This window comes from Acomys minous (genome assembly GCF_964271855.1).
Source record: "Acomys minous genome assembly, chromosome: 1".
NCBI classification, from domain to species: domain Eukaryota; kingdom Metazoa; phylum Chordata; class Mammalia; order Rodentia; family Muridae; genus Acomys; species Acomys minous.
Window position 1 is genome coordinate 121,137,339 of NC_140483.1, and position 18,737 is coordinate 121,156,075.

The following is an 18,737-nucleotide window of genomic DNA, read 5'->3' on the forward strand; positions in this document are numbered from 1 at the left end:
GCCAGCCTGGACTACAAAGCGAGTCTAGGACGGCCAAGACTACACAGAGAAACCCTGTCTCGAAAAACAAAAAAAAAACAAACAAACAAAAATAATTTTGGTACTTATTTATATACTATGTGTTATTAAATCTAAGATACTACCAGTAATAATGTATACCATCATTCTATGTATCACTAAGGAGAACACCTACTAAAATTGTAAGGAAAACATTGTTAAAAAGCATCTAGAGGCTGGGGCCAGATTGCTGCACATTTTAGGGCAGTCTGGGCTACAAAGTATGACTCTATTTAACATACACACACACACACACACACACACACACACACACATGCATGTACGCACACATGCATGCACACACATACACATGCCACTGGGCTGGGGTAGTGCACACCAGGTGAGGGCAGGTATAAGTTCAAGGCAAGCAGCCTGGGTATATAGTGAGTTCCAGGATGGCCAGAGCTGCATAGTGAGACCCTGTCTCATTCCTCATCTGCCCTCAAAAAAGCCCCACACAAAACGCCCCAAAGCAACACACATACATACCCCAGATCCAACTTTATTAGTTTATTTATTTGTTGTGGTGATAGACTCTTGTAGCTCAGGCTGACTTAGAACTGATGCACTCATTTTCTCAGTGCTGGGAAAGTATGTGCCACAAACAGTTTTATTAGGTGCCAAGTGGATCAAACCTAGGGTTTACACAGGGGATGGCGGGGGAGGGTGGTGACAGGGACAGGGCATGGGCCACTGATGACACAAGCAGTCTAAAAACCAAGCACCATCCCCAGTGCCACATCTTGTTCTGGAGAAGTTAAGTTTCAAAGGTAATTTTTCCATATACATTTTAAAAAGCGTGCTACATGAATCAGAAACAGTATAAAATAATGGCTTTTGTGAATATTTAATAATTGCGTGGGAAATGTTCATGCTATATAAAAAATGCTAGTCACTTACTGATCTCATGGTTTGTTTGTTCGTTTGTTTGTTTTTGTTTGTTTTTTGCGGCAGGTGTTTATTATCTAGCCCAGGCTGGCCTGGAACTCACTGTCGAGACCAGGTTGTCCTTCAACTCACAGATCCACCTTCTTTGTCTTTTAAGTGCTAGGATCAAAAGGGTGTACTGCCACTCCCGATCTGACACACATCTTAGGGACTGTAAGTGGGTCAAAGGTTAGGAGGTATTCACTGGAGGAACACAAAGGTGAGCCGAAGTGACTAGTTCTCTCTGTGCATGAACTTGCATTGTTTGAGATTGTGTTTCTTGCTACAAGTAATGATATAGCATTGCATATTTTTACAGAGAAATGCTACTTAAAAAATACGAATCTTGGCACTAGTACTTTAAAAATTTTCCTTTTTGTGTATATAGCATACATGCTAAGGCTTGTGTGTGGCCAGGGGACAACTTTCAGGAGTTGGTCCTTTTTTCCCATCACTCTTGGGATTATACCTGAGTCAACATTTTTTACCTACTGAGTCGTCTCACCAGCTTAACAGTAGTTGCTTTTGGTTGATAAAAACAGACTTTAGATTTCTTATAGCTCTGTGTAGAACTATAGTTTCTTTCTTTCTTCAAGGGCTCTATTACGTTTGTAATAAAAATTAAACTCTTAAAATATAAGGGGAATTTCATTATATGGGAATATATATATGTGTGTGTATATATATTTTTTACATTTCCCTATTAAGTTTTGTGTGCTCAAAAGATTCTATAGGGAATTTAAGCATATATTTTATTAATGTTATATATTTTGACATAAAATATACATTTTAAAAAATATTTAAATTTAGTTTATGTGCATTGGTGTGAGTGTATCAGATCTTGAAGTTACAGACAGTTGTGAGCTGCCGTGTGGGTGCTTTGGAAGAGCAGGCAGTGCTCTTAACCACTGAGCCATCTCTCCAGCCCCCTAAAATATACATTTTTATAATGAACAGTGTATAATGATTTTGAAAGTGTCAACAGTATTTTGTGCTAGCAAAATTTAAAAAAAATCCTTTTATTTATTCTTTCAGAATTTCATACCTGTGTACGATGTATTTTGGTCATATTTACTCCACACATTGCCCTGCAAACACCTTGTGGGTTGATAGCCCCATGCCTTTCTTCCAACTGCATGTCTTTTTAAAAAACAACCCACTGAACCATTAGTGCAGCTTCTATACGCATAAGTGTAGGCCACTCACTGGAGCACAGCTGGGCTTGGGATCCCACCCTGGAACCGTGCTGTATTGTTGACTGGTTGATGTTGCACAGGCAGCCATAGCTGCTATGAGTTCCTGAGTGAACTGGTCCTGTCTCTCACTGTTTTGCCCTCTTTCCCCCGACCTCTGGCATACAGTCTTTCTCCTGGATCTTCTAAGATGTTCTCTGAGCCTTGAGAGGAAGAGAATTTGCTGGTGATTTTAAAGATGTGTGTTATTACCACTGTTACATGAAAACTTATTTTCAGAATAGGGTTTCCATGGTGTCAGTAACCAAGCGATAATAAGGTTCCTGGGAGAGAAAAATAATCAAGTCTTACTTTGCTGTGAGCTTGTGAGCTACAGTAACAACAGGTGTGGCAGGATCTCCCGGGTGCAGTAGTAGCATAAGCCTGACAACAGTAGCCAGCTGCTTTCTGTTTGGATTCAAGGCCTGATCCACAGAAGGAAATACATGCTGGGTATTGTAAATCAGCCAGGAGCCTCTCCTTGGGGAGCACATGGGCCCCAGGGGTAAGCCTGCTACCACAACTCTGCTAAACGGATGTAGTGTCTAACTTCCCTCTATTTTTATCTTTGTACCCATAGTTAGGTGCAGGCCCAGACCTCATCAGAGAAGTTTGTTTGTGCAGTGGATGGTAATTAACACAGAAACTCACGCCTGCTCAGAGCTCGCAGACTGTCTGTGGAGTCCTCATCAGCCCAAATGGGACATTTATATCAGACCCCTTCCTGCAAGGCTCAGGGGCTATTGCAGAAGAGAGAGTGGGGAGATTGTGAGAACCAGAGGCTAGGGAGGATCAGAGCAAAACAGTGTCTTCTGGACATGGAAGGATGCATCCTTTATGGACTCCAGCAGCCTTGGGTTCTGTACAAGAGCAAGCCAGTCAGCAGTCCTTCATGGAGGGGCCCATACACTCCTACCCTAGCTGAGGAGCTAATGATAGGTGATGGCTTCTGGGAGAGAGAATATGACATCTGGCAGGTCTGCTCCAGTGGATGGCCCACACCCATGAGTATGTGGGCAGCACAATTGCAATTGGTGGGTGACTTTATTTCTGTGAAGAGACACCATGATCAAGGCAGTTCTTATAAAGGAAGACATGTAATTGGGGGTTTGCTTACAGTTTCAGAGGCTTAGTCCATTAATATCATGTCACGGAGCATGGCTTCAGGCACGGCAGGCATGGTGCTGGGGGCGTAGTTGAGAGCTACATCCCGATCCACTGCTAGAGAGAGACTGGGCCTGGTACGGGCTCTTGAAACCCAAATGTCTTCAATAAGCCACACTTGATCCTTCTGTCCTTTCAAATAGTGCCCCTCCCTGGTAACTAAGCATTCAAATACATGAGCCTGTAGGGGCCATTCTTATTCAAACCACTGGAGTTATTATTACTTTTATAAAGGATGAGAAGTTGGGAGCTGTGGACAATTGGGGTTCATCTGGGAGGAGTTAGAAGGAGAAGTAGGGGAGGGAAAAATATATATTTATATAAAAGATTGTGGTGGGTTTCTTGTTTGACTTTCTTTACTGCTAGGAGTTAAACCCAGACCTTCTATATACTCTAGTATTGAGTTATACTCCACAATACTGTGGTTGGGTTTTCTACCCCATACTTTTATTCTCTTTCTACTGTTGAGAATGGTCTGATGTGGCTCTGGTGTGTTGTAATCTCAGCATTCTGGAGGTAGAGGCAGGAAGATTGAACTCAAGAGCAGGCTGTGGTATGTGGTGAGTTTCCAGTTAGCCTGAGCTTTTGTGTGGGACTTTGTCTTCAGAAGTCACCCCTTCCTCTTCTAAAATCCAGGGAAATAATTACTGATGATTCATTATTATAGAATACTTAATGTTCACTTTACCATACTATAGGTATTTTTGTACATAACACCTAAGTCTGTTCCTTTTTCCATAGGAAGAAAAAGAATTAGGAGAGAGGAGAGCAGCTGAACTCACATGCCTCACTGGACGCTTTATCCTTAGAAGAACTCAGGAAGTCATCAATAAGTATCTTCCCCCTAAGACCGAGAACGTAGTCTTCTGCCGACCAGGAGCGCTGCAGATTGAGCTCTACCGAAAGCTGCTGAGCTCCCAGTCTGTCAGGTTTTGTCTGCAAGGACTGTTGGAAAATAGCACTCATCTCATCTGCATAGGAGCCCTAAAAAAACTGTGCAATCACCCTTGCCTTCTGTTCAGCTCTGTGAAGGTAAGTCGAGTGGAAACTGCCAGGCTTGAGATGAGGTAGGCTGTGCTCGGCCTGGAGAGGCCTTAGTGAGGGTTTGAGATGCTCAGAAGCCCCTCCCGTGGGGCTCTGGGGTAGAGTCCTCCAGCCCTGGCCATGGCTTTCCCTCCCTGTTTAATGTTACTGCAGTCATTTGGTTTTAGGTGATACTAGCAAATGTAGAACTTAGCATTAAAATAACATACTTTCCATTTTATAAAATGAATAATAACGTGATAGTTGCATACATTTGGAACATTCAGAAAACTCCACAAAAAGAAAATAAATAAAACTGGTATAGCGCTCACACCTGTAACACCTGCACGCAGGAGGCTGAGGTAGGAGGATTGCTTTGATATTGTGGACAGCTTGGGCTACAGAGTAAGACTCCAAACAGGAAGAAAACAAAAACAAAAATAAAAATCACTATACTCGCCAGCCAGAGAAAACCACCTTTTGGTATTACTAATAGTACTAGCTAATAGTCATTAAGTATTTTCTGTATTCCAAGAGTGAAATGTTTTTCTGCTTCTATTTTATTTATTTTTTACACACTATCTAGAATAAATGCTATCACTGCCATCCCTATTTTTGTTAAGAGCGGGTCTTGCTGTTTCATCCAGACTGTATTCTGTTACGTCAGAACAGCTGGGACAGGAAGCAGCTGCTACTGTGCTCAGCTTCCATCCCTGCTTTGTGGCTCACACTTTTAGTCTCAGCACCTGGAGGCAGAGGCAGGCAAATCTCTGAACTTGAGGCCAGCCTGGCCTATAGAGTGAGTTCCAGGACAGCCTGTGCTGCATAGAGAAACTCAGGCAAAAGGAGGGAGGGAAGGAAGGACGGAGGGAGGGAAGAAATGACATAGGAACTCAGAGATTATTTTTTTATGCTCCCATTCCAGAACATTTCCAGATTGGATTCCTTTTATAGGTATGAGTCAGCAGCTTGCATGCTGTGGCCGACTGTAAGACAGCCTGCAGCATGGTTAGGATTCTCTTCTCTGTGAGAGCACGGCATGCAGTCAGTTGGCCCTGAGTTCCACGTGTAGCGACCATGACCCTGCGTCTGGTCCTCACCGCCTTACTTCCCGACAGCTAGGCTTACAGGCGTGCACCACCATGCTCTAATTCTTTAACTCTGCTGAGTTGTGTGCTTACAGGGTATCTCTAAACATTGGTTTTCTTATCTGGAATGCTGCGAAATAATTGCTTCATGATGACATCGTTGTGACAATTTAACAGGAAATTATGGGAAGAACACAGCAGAATGCCTGGTTAAGGAAATTGTACAATAGTCATCAATGATATTTCCAGCTCAGCATGGAAAGCTTTTATTCAATTCTTTAAACAGTAAAGTCAAAATATGGTCTCAAATAACCTTCCCAAGCAAAAACTGTGGGTGCTAGTTTATGCCAGAGATCAGTAAATATATACTTGGAAAGTGGATTGTTCTAACGGAAGTCTCCAAGCTCATCCTACAGTGGGTCCTATTTATTCATTTTGTCAGAGAAGTGAGCTTTGTGTAACTCTGCGGAAGGCTGAATTATAACAATTTATTAAGCAAATTTTAAAGAAACAGATTCTCTATACAGCAGTAAAAATTAAGCCCTTTGGGCGTGAAGCCCAGGAAGAATAGAAGCCAAAAATTCTTCCTTAAAAGGAAGAAATGATGATGGCTCAGAATACATCACTTAATTTAGAATTTTTTGGCCTATTCTCTCTGTGTGTTGATATGTATGTGGCGGATATATGTGTAGTATATGTGAATGTGTGCGTCCACCCTGTATTGTCAGTTCTTTACAGTGTAAGCATATTCATATATTTAAGCTAAACCCTGGGTCAAGATTTCTTCAAATTATAGGCATCTTATGTAGATCTAACCAGATACAAATTCTTCAAGTTCTACAGACATTTAATCAAGTGACTTTACCTACGTGGGTTTCTTATTGAAAGTCAAGTTACAATTAAATATGTCCTCAGAAAGGGTTGTCCAGTACTACTAAAAAGGGAATATAACATGCATGAACATAGGGGAGTTAAAAATGTATATCGGTGGGCTGGAGAGCTGGCTCAGAGGTTAAGAGCACTTGTCTGTTCTTCCAAAGGCCCTGAGCTCAATTCCCAGCAGCCACATGGTGGCTCACCACCATCTATAATGAGATCTGGTACCCTCTTCTGGCAGGCAGAATACTGTACAAATAATAAATGAATAAATCTTTTAAAAATATATATTTAAAAATGGCATCTAAATAAGGTCAAAGATGAATATAGTGTGCATAAACAAAGCAAAACAAAACAAAACTGGCAGGCATGGGGGCATATGCCTTTCATCTCAGCACTCAGGAAGCAGAGGCAGGTGGGTCTCGGCGTTCAAGGCTTAGACTATCTAGGGGGTTCCAGGCCAGCCTGGTCTCTAGGCTGAGACCCTGAGTGAGCAGATGAGTTTGCATCAGGCCTCAAGGCTTTATAGAACTGAGGATAACAACAGGAAAGGAAAACGCCTCTCAGGAAGGCAGTGGGAGAGACTGAACAAAGTTTCAGAAGAGACGAGAGTTGAGTAAACTACTAGGAGTGAAGAGCCCGGCCAGTCCTGACCATTCACTAGGGATCGTCGTCAGCCCTCTAGTCTCAGCCTATGTGTTTCCATGTCAGCTAGGCGTTTTAAGGGAGGAATTACAAAGGTGCTTGAAATCACTTTGGAATAGAAGTAATGATTTAAAATAGGGGCCCAGGCCTCAATATCTAGCATATCCCTCCACCAAAAATTCTAGTAATAAGCAAAGTGTGGTATAAGAGAAATTTTTGTTACTTTATTGATGACATCATTACTTCTTAGGAAGAAACTGATATGATTCAAGAAACTGTCGTGCTTGTTTTAATTTGTCATCTGGGGGATGCTGTGAGCCATCTACTAACCAAGAGAAAAAGTAACAGGGAGGAAGGGGAGCGTGAAGTGGGCAAGAAGTATTCATAGGGCGTGCCAGGGGTTTGGGAAGGCCCAGGAGCCCCGTGGGAGGCACCACTCTAGAAACGGTAATTGTGACCTACATAGACTTACTTCAGTTATCTTGGGCTGCCCTGTAAGCTTTGCTTCCTACTTAAAACTGTGAGCACAAAACAGTATTAACTCACATTTGAACAGGGTAAAGACCTTGGCTCAAGTTGTGATGCAAATGAAGAGGGGAATCTGTGCAAAGACTTGCTGACTGTGTTCCCTGCTGGCTACAACCCTCTGCGGTTCTCTGAGAGCGAGTCAGGAAAACTACAGGTGCTAGTGACGCTCCTGGCCGCCATCCATGAACTTCGGCCCACGGAAAAGTAAGCCCAGTGTCCAGCCGTTCATGTTACTGTCCCCGCATCCTGCCTCCACAACCCCTCCCTGGACTTTTGCAAGTCGCCTAGTCACATGGGGTGGGGTCAGCGGTTCCATGTGCTGATGCTTTAAACTCCATCTTTCTAAAGAGTCATAGCAAGGTTTTAAGGTTTTTGGGCTATGGAAATGGCTCTGTGGGAAAGAGTACATACTATACTCTTCAAGAGGACCTGAGTTGGGTGTCCAGCACCCACATCAGGGAGCTAACAACTGCCCATCACTGCCTGCTGGAGCTCTGACACCCTCTCTGGCTGCCATGGGTACCTGTACTCAAACGCATATATGCATATACACATGATTAAAAATGAAAGGACCGTGAGGTACGAATAGCCTGTGTGTTGATTTTTGCTGGAACCTGCTCTGCATTAGCTTTCTCTTCGTGCTCCTCTTTTAAGGCAGCCAGTCTCTGCTTTACTCTTCTTTTATTTTTTGCATATAAAATTTCCCTTCTTTGTGCATGCCTGTAATCCCAGCACTCAGGGAGGCGGGTCTCTGTGAGTTTGAGGCCTGTCTGGTCTAAAAATCCAGTTCAGGACAGCCAAGGCTACAGAGAGAAATCCTGTCTCAAAAAACCAAAACCAAACCCAACCTCAAAAAGAAGCTAAAAGTTCCCTTGTTTATATAATTGCTTATATTTTTGTTCATTTTAAAAATTATTTTGCATTTTGTTTATTCGGCTCTTTTAAGGACAACTTCAGAGATGAAGGAAGCAAACTCTTTGTACAACCATCTTTTTTGTTTTAATTTTTGCTTTTTAAAAAAAGATTGATTTATTATATATACAGTCCTCTGCCTGCATGCACACATGCAGGGCAAAAGAGGGCACCAGATCTCAGTATAGATGGTTCTGAGCCACCATATGGTTGCTGGGAATTGAACTCAGGACCTTTGGAAGAGCAGGCAGTGCTCTTAACCTCTGGGCCATCTCTTCAGCCCCTGAAAGCTGGACATTTAGAATTTTAAAGAAGGGAGGATACCTGTGGTTTAGTTTTTCAATGCTGCTGCTGCTTCTGTAGTGTCAGTGTTAACTATTTTCCTTCAACTTAAAAAAAAAAATGCAAGATAGGCTTTAAAATGGTATGTAACGAAATTTTCTTTTTCGTTGACAGAGTGATTTTGGTATCCAACTACAGACAAACCTTGAATATTTTAGAAGAAGTGTGCAAGCGTCATGGATATGCTTGTGCAAGACTTGATGGCCAAACACCAGTCTCTCAAAGGCAGCAAATTGTAGATGGTTTCAATAGTAAATACTCTACTGATTTCATTTTTTTATTAAGTTCCAAAGCTGGTGGTGTGGGACTTAATCTTACTGGAGGATCTCACCTGGTTCTGTATGACATTGATTGGAACCCAGCTACTGACATCCAGGTAGGAGCGTGTGGGCGTTAAGCTGACACTGTGAATACACACAGACGATGGCGTGTGGGTTGGTGCTGCGCATTGGGCTCCTGTTTTGTGGCAGGCACTCTTTAATCTTCACAACATCTCCACATATGGATATAAGTAACCTACGTTTTCTATATGTAGAGCTTTGGAAATTTGTTCTCCTTCCAGCATGAGAATTCAAACCCAGGCTTCGTGTCACCATACAGCTAGGCTTGCAGGGTGATGGTGACCAGTGGGGATGACATTACCTGCTGTGGATGCTATGGCGGGTTTGTGTCGGCTGCAGTAAGGCGACATTCACTTCTTTAGGAAACGTCCTGGAGATGCCCATGTTTTTCTTCAGTGTGCAGTCCACTCTCTCATTTGGAGCTGCTGTAGGCATGAAGCGCCTTTATGACTGCCTGATGAGTTATTCAATCGTTCTCTCTGGAAGCCAGATTTACACCACGTGGAGCGGGGTGTGAGAGTCAGCATGAGGAACCGTGAAGGCTGACTGCACGAATGAAAACTGCTCTTAGCACGAACTCTAAGGCTTAAGATTCCGTAGGAGAGGAAAGAGTTGAGGAAAAGGGAATAACTGATTTCAGGATCCAGGCTGCCTAGGATACAGAGAAAACAGGCACTTTATTGGTTCTTTTTGTTTTGTTTTGGTTTTGGGGTTTGGTTTTTGAGACGTTCTTGGCTGTCCTGAACTCACTTTGTAGACCAGGCTGGCCTTGAACTCACAGCGATCTGCTGGCCTCTGCCTCTCAGTGCTGGGATTCCAGGTGTTTGCCACTGTGTAGGGCATTTTATGGGTTCTTTAAGTGGCCTCTGGTTTATTCATCTTGGGACTGGCAATCTTTGAAATATTTTTTTAAAAAGATTTATTTATTATTTATACAGTATTCTGCCTACATGTGAGCCTGCATGCCAGAAGAAGGCACCAGATCTCATTATAGATGGCTGTGAGCCACCATGTAGTTGCTGGGGATTGAGCTCAGGATCTTCAGAAGAGCAGCCTAGTGCTCTTAACCTCTGAACCATTTTTCCAGCCCACTTTTGAAATCCCTATCTCACAAGTTGAGGGATTTTCTTTTGTAAACTTTATGTGGTAGAAATTGATGGTCAAGCATGCTGGCATTGTTCTGTACCTGGTGGTGGGTTTCCCATTTTGCTAAGGTAAGGGAAAGGGATGGCCATGTGCATACATTGTATGTAACAGGCTTCAAGGATTAAGGGCATTAAGGGCATAGCATCTCTTGTCCGGGCACGTGCTGCTGTTACGCTTCAGGTAGAGGCAGCCTTTGGTGGGGAGCCTTTGCTGCACAGCATCACTGTTGATCCTTAGGCTAGAGGGAGCCCACAGTGACTGGAGATACCTTAAGGAATTTTCAAGGGATGTTTATTAGCTACTTGGACCCTCCATGCCCAGGCTGTGATTGGTCATTTGCATCTTGGCTATCCAAACTAGCTCTTTGATGTTTTATCACTGTTTTAGCTCCTGTGTCACTGTTGTGTGGCACACCTGCAGCTACTTCACGTGTCTCGGTGCGTGCTCAGCCTTCCTCTGTGAACCCAGGTCAGAGATGTAAAGAGGGCACGTTCTGTGTGTGGGCAGTGTAGGCCGGGCTGTGTGTGTGGAGGTCAGAAGACAGCCTGCAGGAGCTGGTTCTGTTACAGTGTAGGCTCTGGGCCTCAAACGGGCGTGCCTCTGAGCATCTTGCTGACACCTGAGTTTGTTTTTTGGAGCAAAAGCCAGAATTCCCAGTAGTAAAATATATTCTTGAAAATTGCTTATGTGGCAAGAGTTGTCAGTTTCTACTGTACTCAGAATTTTTCTTTTGTCTAGGCTATGTCTAGAGTATGGAGAGATGGTCAGAAACACCCTGTACATATTTACAGACTCCTGACTACAGGTAAAAAACCTTCACCACAAAAATGTATCTTCTTAATGTTTTTTGTTAGTTTGTGCTTCAGTATCTAGAATTTATTCTTTTATCAGACAATAAGTAACAGACATGTTTTTCCCAACACAAATAATTGACACAAGAAGGAAATCTAATGGCCGCACATTTTCTCCTCAGGTACAATAGAGGAAAAGATCTATCAAAGGCAGATCAGTAAGCAAGGCCTTTCTGGGGCAGTTGTGGACCTCACCAAGTCATCTGAACATATCCAGTTTTCAGTGGAAGAGCTGAAAAACTTGTTCACATTAGATGAAAATTCCCAGTGCGTTACTCATGACCTGCTTGACTGTGAGTGCACAGGGGGAAAAGATCACACTGGTGAGTTGTGTGTTGGTTCTGTTACCACAGTGCAGTCAATTTGCCTCTTTGAAAACGTTTAAAGAGTTGTTGAAGGAATATTAATATTTAATACTGAATTATTATTTTAGTGGTATCAGCATTTACTCCTTAACCACCTTTTTACCCAGATAACCACACAGAAAGAATGGGATCTATTTAATAAGCCTATAGCTCAATGCTGCACAATAATTCCTCCATCCTAAGCCTCCAAGCTAGGATAGTTTCCTCCTGTTCTGATTTCCCACTTTATACTTCCTTTTTACTCATGTCCTAGGCCTGGTTCATTTCTCCTCATGTTTCCTGGTCTTCTCCTCGTGGCTCCATTCTCTCCTTCCTTCTCTCTCTCCTCCCCTCACTGGATCAGGATGTTCCACCCTATTTTCTGTTATTGCTCAGCATTGGCTAGTTTGTTTTTATCGACCACACAAAGAACAAATGGTGACATGTTAAGACAAACTGGAGAATAAACATCACAATGCATGTCTGGATTGATCCAGAGAATGAGATGAAAAATTCAACATCTGAATGAACAAGGGTAAACTGCACAGTCCACAAGAACATTATGCCAACACAGAGTAACTTAAAAACATCTGCCATTTGTGTATATCAGTTTTCTTCATAACAGCGCCGCCCCCCTTGTGGGGCAATTACTAGCTGTACACTTGAGAAAGTTTTAGTAGAACCGTATGCTTTGTTTAGTTTTCTTTCTTTCTTTTTCTTTTTGGTTTTTCGAGGCACGATTTCTCTGTGTAGCCTTGGCTGTCCTGAACTCACTTTGTAGAAGAGGCTGGCCTCGAACTCACAGTGATCCGCCTGCCTCTGCCTCCCTGAGTGCTGGGATTAAAGGTGTGAACCACCATGTGTGGCTCCCTTTAGTTTCTTTTTTTTCTTTTTCGAAACAGGGTCTCTCTGTGTAGCCTTGGCTGTCCTGAACTCACTTTGTAGACCAGTCCTCAAACTCACAGTGATCACCTGCCTCTGCTGAGATTAAAGCCACGCCTGGCTCAGTTTAGTTTCTTATTTCTAAGACTTCTGTGAAAAAATAACTTACCTTGGCAAATCTCTCAAAGCCTGGTAGAATGGCTTAAGAAAAATTTTTAAATTTTTATTGTAATTTCATAAAAATCCTATACTTAGTAGAATTACCTATTGTTTGTTTAAATCATGTAAGATTTATTTATAATGGTGCCAGACTTTGAGGTGCTTAGAGTAATCAACCAGCCAGGTGTGGTGGAGCTTGCTTTTAATCCTAGCACTCAGGGAGGCAGAGGAAGGGTGGATCTCTGTGAGTTTGAGGCCAGCCAGGTCTACAAAGTGAGTCCAGAACAGCCAGGGATACACAGAGAAACCCTGTGTCAAAACAAACAAACAAACAAACAAACAAGTCAGCCTGAACCTAGCTACTGTTTACAGGGAGGCTAGGTCAGAAGTAGGGCGTGAGTAAACAGTGTCCGGGGATGGAGAGTCCCTTGGGAAATGTATTGTTAGAGTCTAGAGAGATGGCTCAGCAGTTAAAGGAATAAGTTTGAGTCCTAGCATCATGTAACAGACTGGGCATATTTTTTTGTGTGTACATTGTATGTGCAAAGTGCAAATGTACTCCCCACTAATGTGCACGTATACTCACCTGACACACATACACATACATTACAAAATTAATCTTTAAAGATAAAGGAAATACTGTGATGTTTAAGAAGTTATTCTTTGTTAACTTCTTAAAGGGAGGAGCTGGAGGTATGTAAATGATGTGAATCGGTGCTTATGTGAAATTCTCAAAAACAAAACATTCATACATGTTAAATTCATGTGCATGTACACATGTATACATATACAGACACACAAAGTATGTATACATCATATACATATACCTTTCCTTTTGTGGTTTTAGAGATTGAATCCAGAGTCCGGAGCATGCTAAGTGAGCATTCTACCTGAGTGCCAGGCTACAAGCCCAACCCAAAGCTAATATTTTATATAGCATAAAGTCTAGTTTATATAAATTGTAAATATTCTAAAATTTATGTTAGACATACTAGAATTAATAGATATGATCATGCATAATCATAATTTTATTTCAGCTATAATGATATATATTTGTTAGGGGGTGGATTTTACTTTACTTGTTTAGGTTTTGAGATAGCATCTTATTTTATAGCTCTGGCTGGTCTGGAACTTGTTATGTAGACCAGCTGGCCTGTATTTCATACATAGTGATATTATCCCTGCCTTAGGGGTAGATATAAAAATTCAGATAAATATTTTCAATTTTCTTCTTTTATTTTAAAAAGTCAAGTTAGGTAGCCTGGGATGGCTTCAAATTCCCTTTTATCCCAGCCTAGCCTGGAATACATCTTCCTACCCCAGTCTTCCAAGTGCTGAGATTATAGGAATGTATCACCATGTCTGCTTTTTCCTATTTTTTTTAGATGTATTTATTTATTTAATGTATATGAGTGCTCTAACTGCATGTATACCTGCATGCCAGAAAAGGGCATCAGATCACATTATAGATGGCCATGAGCCACCATGTGGTTGCTGGGAATTGAACTCAGGACCTTTCGAAGAGCAGTCAGTGCTCTTAACCTCTGAGCCATCTCTCCAGCCCCTGCCTTTTTCTATTATTTGTTTACTTATTTATGTTTGCTATGGTAGTTAGGGATTCAGGCTAGGACCTCAGGCAAGCATTCTCCTTCTGAGCTATATCAACAACCTTCTTTTTAGTTTTTATTTTGAGGCATCATCTCACTAAGTTGCCTTGAACTTGAAAGCCTTCTGTCTCAGAATATCTACTTCCCAAGTAAAAAGTAGATATTATTATAATCTTGAGCTTCTAGGCCTGGCTTGCTGTTTTAGTGTATTTAATGTAATGTTCTTTTTCTATTTTTTTATTAAAATTTTTTACATATACATTTATATTATTATACATATATACAATAAACTACCTACAGCAAGAAGAACCACAAAACAATCAACCACAAAACAATCAGGAATTATATAAATGTTACATTCATAGTGTTTTGGCTATTTTTATTTGACAACCTTGAAGAAAACATCTTTCCTGTCTTGGTTCATCTAAAAATCTGAATGTAAATCAATATCTATCATATCTCATCTTTATCAACTTAAAACATCTATCTAGACCTAAAAACATCTTAACCCCAAAACAACTAAGCTTAATTGTAAAACTAAACAATCTTGTCTTCAATCCCATCAGAGAATTAAGAAGAAATAAAAATTACCTGAGTAAACCGGAAATGCAGGTTAGCAGCTTCCAAAATGAGAAAATGACAGGGACAGTTTGCTGCCTGAACAGTCACCCAAAACTCTCTATAATGTTGCAATATCGTCTTTAGCTTTCAGGCCCAGTATATCTGACAGACATATTTGTGAGGCAGGAACTACTGAGGACTTGCTTACCCTGTCTTGACAGAGTTTGGCCATTGACTCTGCCTGCATTCAAGCTTGCCCATTTTAAGGCAGAATTCTGTCTGTGGCAGAAATGACATTTTGCCCAGTGGCTGGTTCCTTTTTCTGTTTTTTCAGTTGAACACTTGGCTTAATGATTTTCTATTAGTTTCTTTTTTGTTTTTTCAAGAACAGGGCTTTTTTGTATAGCCCTGGCTGTCCTGGAAGTCACTATGTAGACCAAGCTGGCCTCGAACTCAGAGATCCTCCTGCTTTGTTGGAATTAAAGGCATGTGTCACCACTGGCTTAATGATTTCCAAACTTATTTTCTAAAATGGTTCTTAACCCTTTAAATTCTCTTCTATGTGAAGTCCCATAAATGTGATATTCCTATTCATTTTTAAATACTTCGTATTTTCTATTGTTATTTCTTATTTACTCATGATTTATTTAAAAATATTCAGTCCTAAGCCACATGAGCCGTACTAATTGGACTCAACAGGTGTGTGTGTGTCTGTGTGTGTGTGTGTGTGTGTGCAGCAATAGTTATTATGAAAGAGGCCATAATTTCAAAGGAGTGTGATGTGAAAGCAGTTGGAGGTGTGTAAATGACATGAATACAGTACATTTTTCTCTAGGTTTTTAGAGATAGGAGTGAGTTCCTTTCCCCTCAGCTGTGGTATCTTCCATTGTATGAGTACCACACTACAGATGTATAAGTAGTTACATACTCTCTATTTATACACCTTTTTCCTGGAGTCAAGTACGTATTTGTCAGATAACTTACTAGTGTGGGTGGCTCACAACTGTCTGTAATTCCAGCTGTAGGAGATATGATTGCTCTGCCTCCCTGGGTCCCTGTATTCACATTCACACACCCACATGCAGACACACAAACCATAGGATTCAAAAGAATAAAAGCAAATCTTTAAAGAAATGTTACCTACACATTGATGAGTTCATCAGTGGTCTTCATGACGCATTTCATAGCCTGTTAGTGTGCCTGCTGCAGAAATGTATGAATTAGATTTATGGAGTCTGACCTTGTGTTTGCAAACTTCTAACACGGAACAAAGCCACAGGACTTGTTTATTCATTGGTGCTGGGGCTAGGGCCTTCTGCACATAGGACAAGCCTCACACACTGACTCTGTCCCACAGCCTGAGATGACGGACTGTGGACTTGTAAACCTTTCTTTGGGAAATTATTTGTCTGATGTGTATCTTTCTTATGAGACCATAAAGCTGTTGGATTCCGAGGCTGGCCCAGTGGCTTGTTGAGCGCACAGTCTGCAGCCCATCAGTAGTTATAACAAGATGAGTGTTTAGTGCTTTAGTTTGACCTGTGGTGATCAGGTATGACACAGCACACGGCTCTGTACAGAGGCGGTCAGATACTGCTGTCCAAAGGGCTCTCACTGTTTCACTCATTTCAGATGATGCATTGGAACCCCCTGCCACCTCTAGACAGTGTCAGCTCGGCCCTCAGAAGTCTAACTCCTTGAGACCTCTGTCCATGTCACAGCTGAAGCAGTGGAAGCATTTTTCTGGAGACCACTTAAATCTTACAGACCCATTTCTCAAACGAATAAGGGAAAATGTATCATTCTTTTTCCAGAATATAACCAACCAAGTTCCTGCTGACTAATGAAGGACTACTTCCTCGCATTCCTTTGGTCCCTTAAAAATTAATATAGGAATTAAATGTAATTTTGGAAATGATAAAATTATTTGTATTATAATAGTGAACTGTTTTAATATATGCCAATTTAAATACAATAAAAACCGAGTTGTTTGCTTTCGTGAGTCTGTCCTTCAGTGTTGAGCATGAAGCATTAATGATGGGCTGTCGTGCATTTGGCAGAGTTCCCATCCCGCAGGCTGCCCTTCACTCTGGTGAGGGCTTCCTTTGTCTTTGCTGATGGGTCTAGAAATGGCGACCAAGGAAGGGAAAGCAAGCCAGGAATGGGAGGGGGCGGTTGAGCTGGGAAAAGCGCATGCCTGGAGCTGCTTCCTCATGTCATACTGTCTCCTTAATGTTGTTTCCTGTTATGAAAGCCCTGCCGGTGCCTGGTTCTGGAAGGCTCTGTTTTCCCCTCTAGCCGTTTACAAAAGTCCAGGTCTTGATTTTGATTAGATTTTGTGCAGAGTAGAGACCTGGATCCAGTGCTGTTCTAGAAATGGAAACTGTTGCAGCTCCGAGGGAAAGGCTTCCATATAGAAGTTCTGCTCCAGCTGCTGGGAAGGTGTCCCCAGAAAAAATGTCACAGCTCTGCTCAAAGAAGGAGAAGTTTCCTCAAGGAAATCTCCTGTCAAAGTTATTACAGCTCTGTTCGGAGAGATAGTCAGGGCCAAGGAATACAACAGAGTCACACCACAAAACAACCCCCTCTCCACCTTTTTTTTTTTTTTTTGAGGAGAGTGGCCGCCTCTGCTGGGTGAGAAGCAGCAGAGAACTGAACAGAAGACAGGGTTTACATAGGACTTCTTGGGGGCGGGGAGCGTCCCATGACAGGGATTTGTGTGGCATGTGGAGCGTGCCCCCAGGGGAGCTGGCAAGGAACTAGCAAGGTGGAGCATGTTCAGCCCCCAAAATCTCAGACTTGAGATTTAAAATCTCACTGCAAGACTGGCAGGAGTGGGGCAGCTCCCTCTGTTTCTGTGCCATCCTCGGAGCATGTAAACCTGGCGACCCCCAACCAGGTGGCCACCGGTAAATAGAACATCACCAGTATGCCAGCCCCAACCAATGGAATGCTTTCACCCCCGCCCCCAAACCACTTACTGCTTCTCAAGGTTTATACAATAGTGCTTGTTCACCGTGGGATACACACAAGGGAACTTGAACTGTTTTATCAATAAAGGCGCTCACGAGCCGTTTCACTAAATAGCGTCTAAGAGATGCTGTTTCATTTTCGGAGAAGGTCTTCTTTCCTGACACCCCCAGGAGGACTGGAATCCTATGGGCTTCTGTTCCCCCAATCCCCCAGTTCCGAACTCTGCCTCATCCTTCTTGGCTCGCTGTCTGGTGGTGGCGTCCAGGCACCTCAGGGAGAAGCTGACCATGGAACCACAGGATTGGTGGGTTTTCAAAGTGCAGAGCTTAGGCTTCTGTGGGCGGGGCAGGGTCCGGCAGTTATGGCAGTTAAGCATATTCTGTGGGTGGAACCTGGCGGTTGGAGGACCTTAGGGAGGGGCCTGGTCACTAGTGTGCCTCAAGGGGTACGGTGACTGTGGGTTTACTTCTGGTCCTGTGTTCTGTCTGGTCTACTTGTTTGTTTTGTGCTAGTACCATGATTTTGTTGTGACTGGTTGTAATGTGTAATATACTTTGAGATCTTATATTGTGGGAAGGATTGCTTTAGTTATTTGGGGCCTTTTGTGCTTCTAGATATAGTTGAGGACTCTTTTTTCCTAGTTCTGTGAAGCACACCATTGGAATTATAACGAGATTGTGTTTAATCTGCAGATTGTAAGCATTGTTACATTATTAATTCTACCAAACCAAGGTGGTGTTTTTCCATCTTCTGGTAGGTTTTTCAGTGCCTTAAAGTTTCATTCCAGAAATCAATCCTGGGTATTTTTTTTGTTTTGCTTTATTTTTTAAAGCTCTTATAAATGGGACACTCTCACCCTTTGATTTCTTTTCTTTTTCTTTTTTTTCCAAGACAGGGTTTCTCTGTGTAGCCTTGGTTGGTCTGGACTTTCTTTGTAGACCAGGCTGGCCTTGAACTCACAGAGATCCACCTGTCTCTGTCTCCCGAGTGCTGGGATTAAAGGCGTGCACCACCACGTCTGGTGATTTCTTTCTTTCTTGATGAGTTCATTATTATTCTAAAAAATGCTACTGGCTTTT

The 18,737-nt window shown here is 42.2% G+C and overlaps 1 protein-coding gene across 2 annotated transcripts in view; it reads left to right on the top strand.

Annotated features, from left to right (window-relative positions):
- The window catches only part of RAD54B (RAD54 homolog B), a 72,084-nt gene extending 55,405 nt beyond the window's left edge, over nucleotides 1-16,679 (top strand). For both annotated transcript variants that reach the window (XM_084798896.1, XM_084798897.1), the window contains exons 10-15: nucleotides 4,122-4,412; nucleotides 7,569-7,744; nucleotides 8,909-9,170; nucleotides 11,020-11,086; nucleotides 11,255-11,455; nucleotides 16,318-16,679. In XM_084798896.1, the coding sequence (XP_084655022.1) occupies nucleotides 4,122-4,412; nucleotides 7,569-7,744; nucleotides 8,909-9,170; nucleotides 11,020-11,086; nucleotides 11,255-11,455; nucleotides 16,318-16,529 (1,209 nt within the window). In that variant the 3' untranslated portion in view covers nucleotides 16,530-16,679. The remainder of the gene's footprint in view (nucleotides 1-4,121; nucleotides 4,413-7,568; nucleotides 7,745-8,908; nucleotides 9,171-11,019; nucleotides 11,087-11,254; nucleotides 11,456-16,317) is intronic.
- The last annotated feature ends 2,058 nt before the right edge of the window (nucleotides 16,680-18,737 follow it).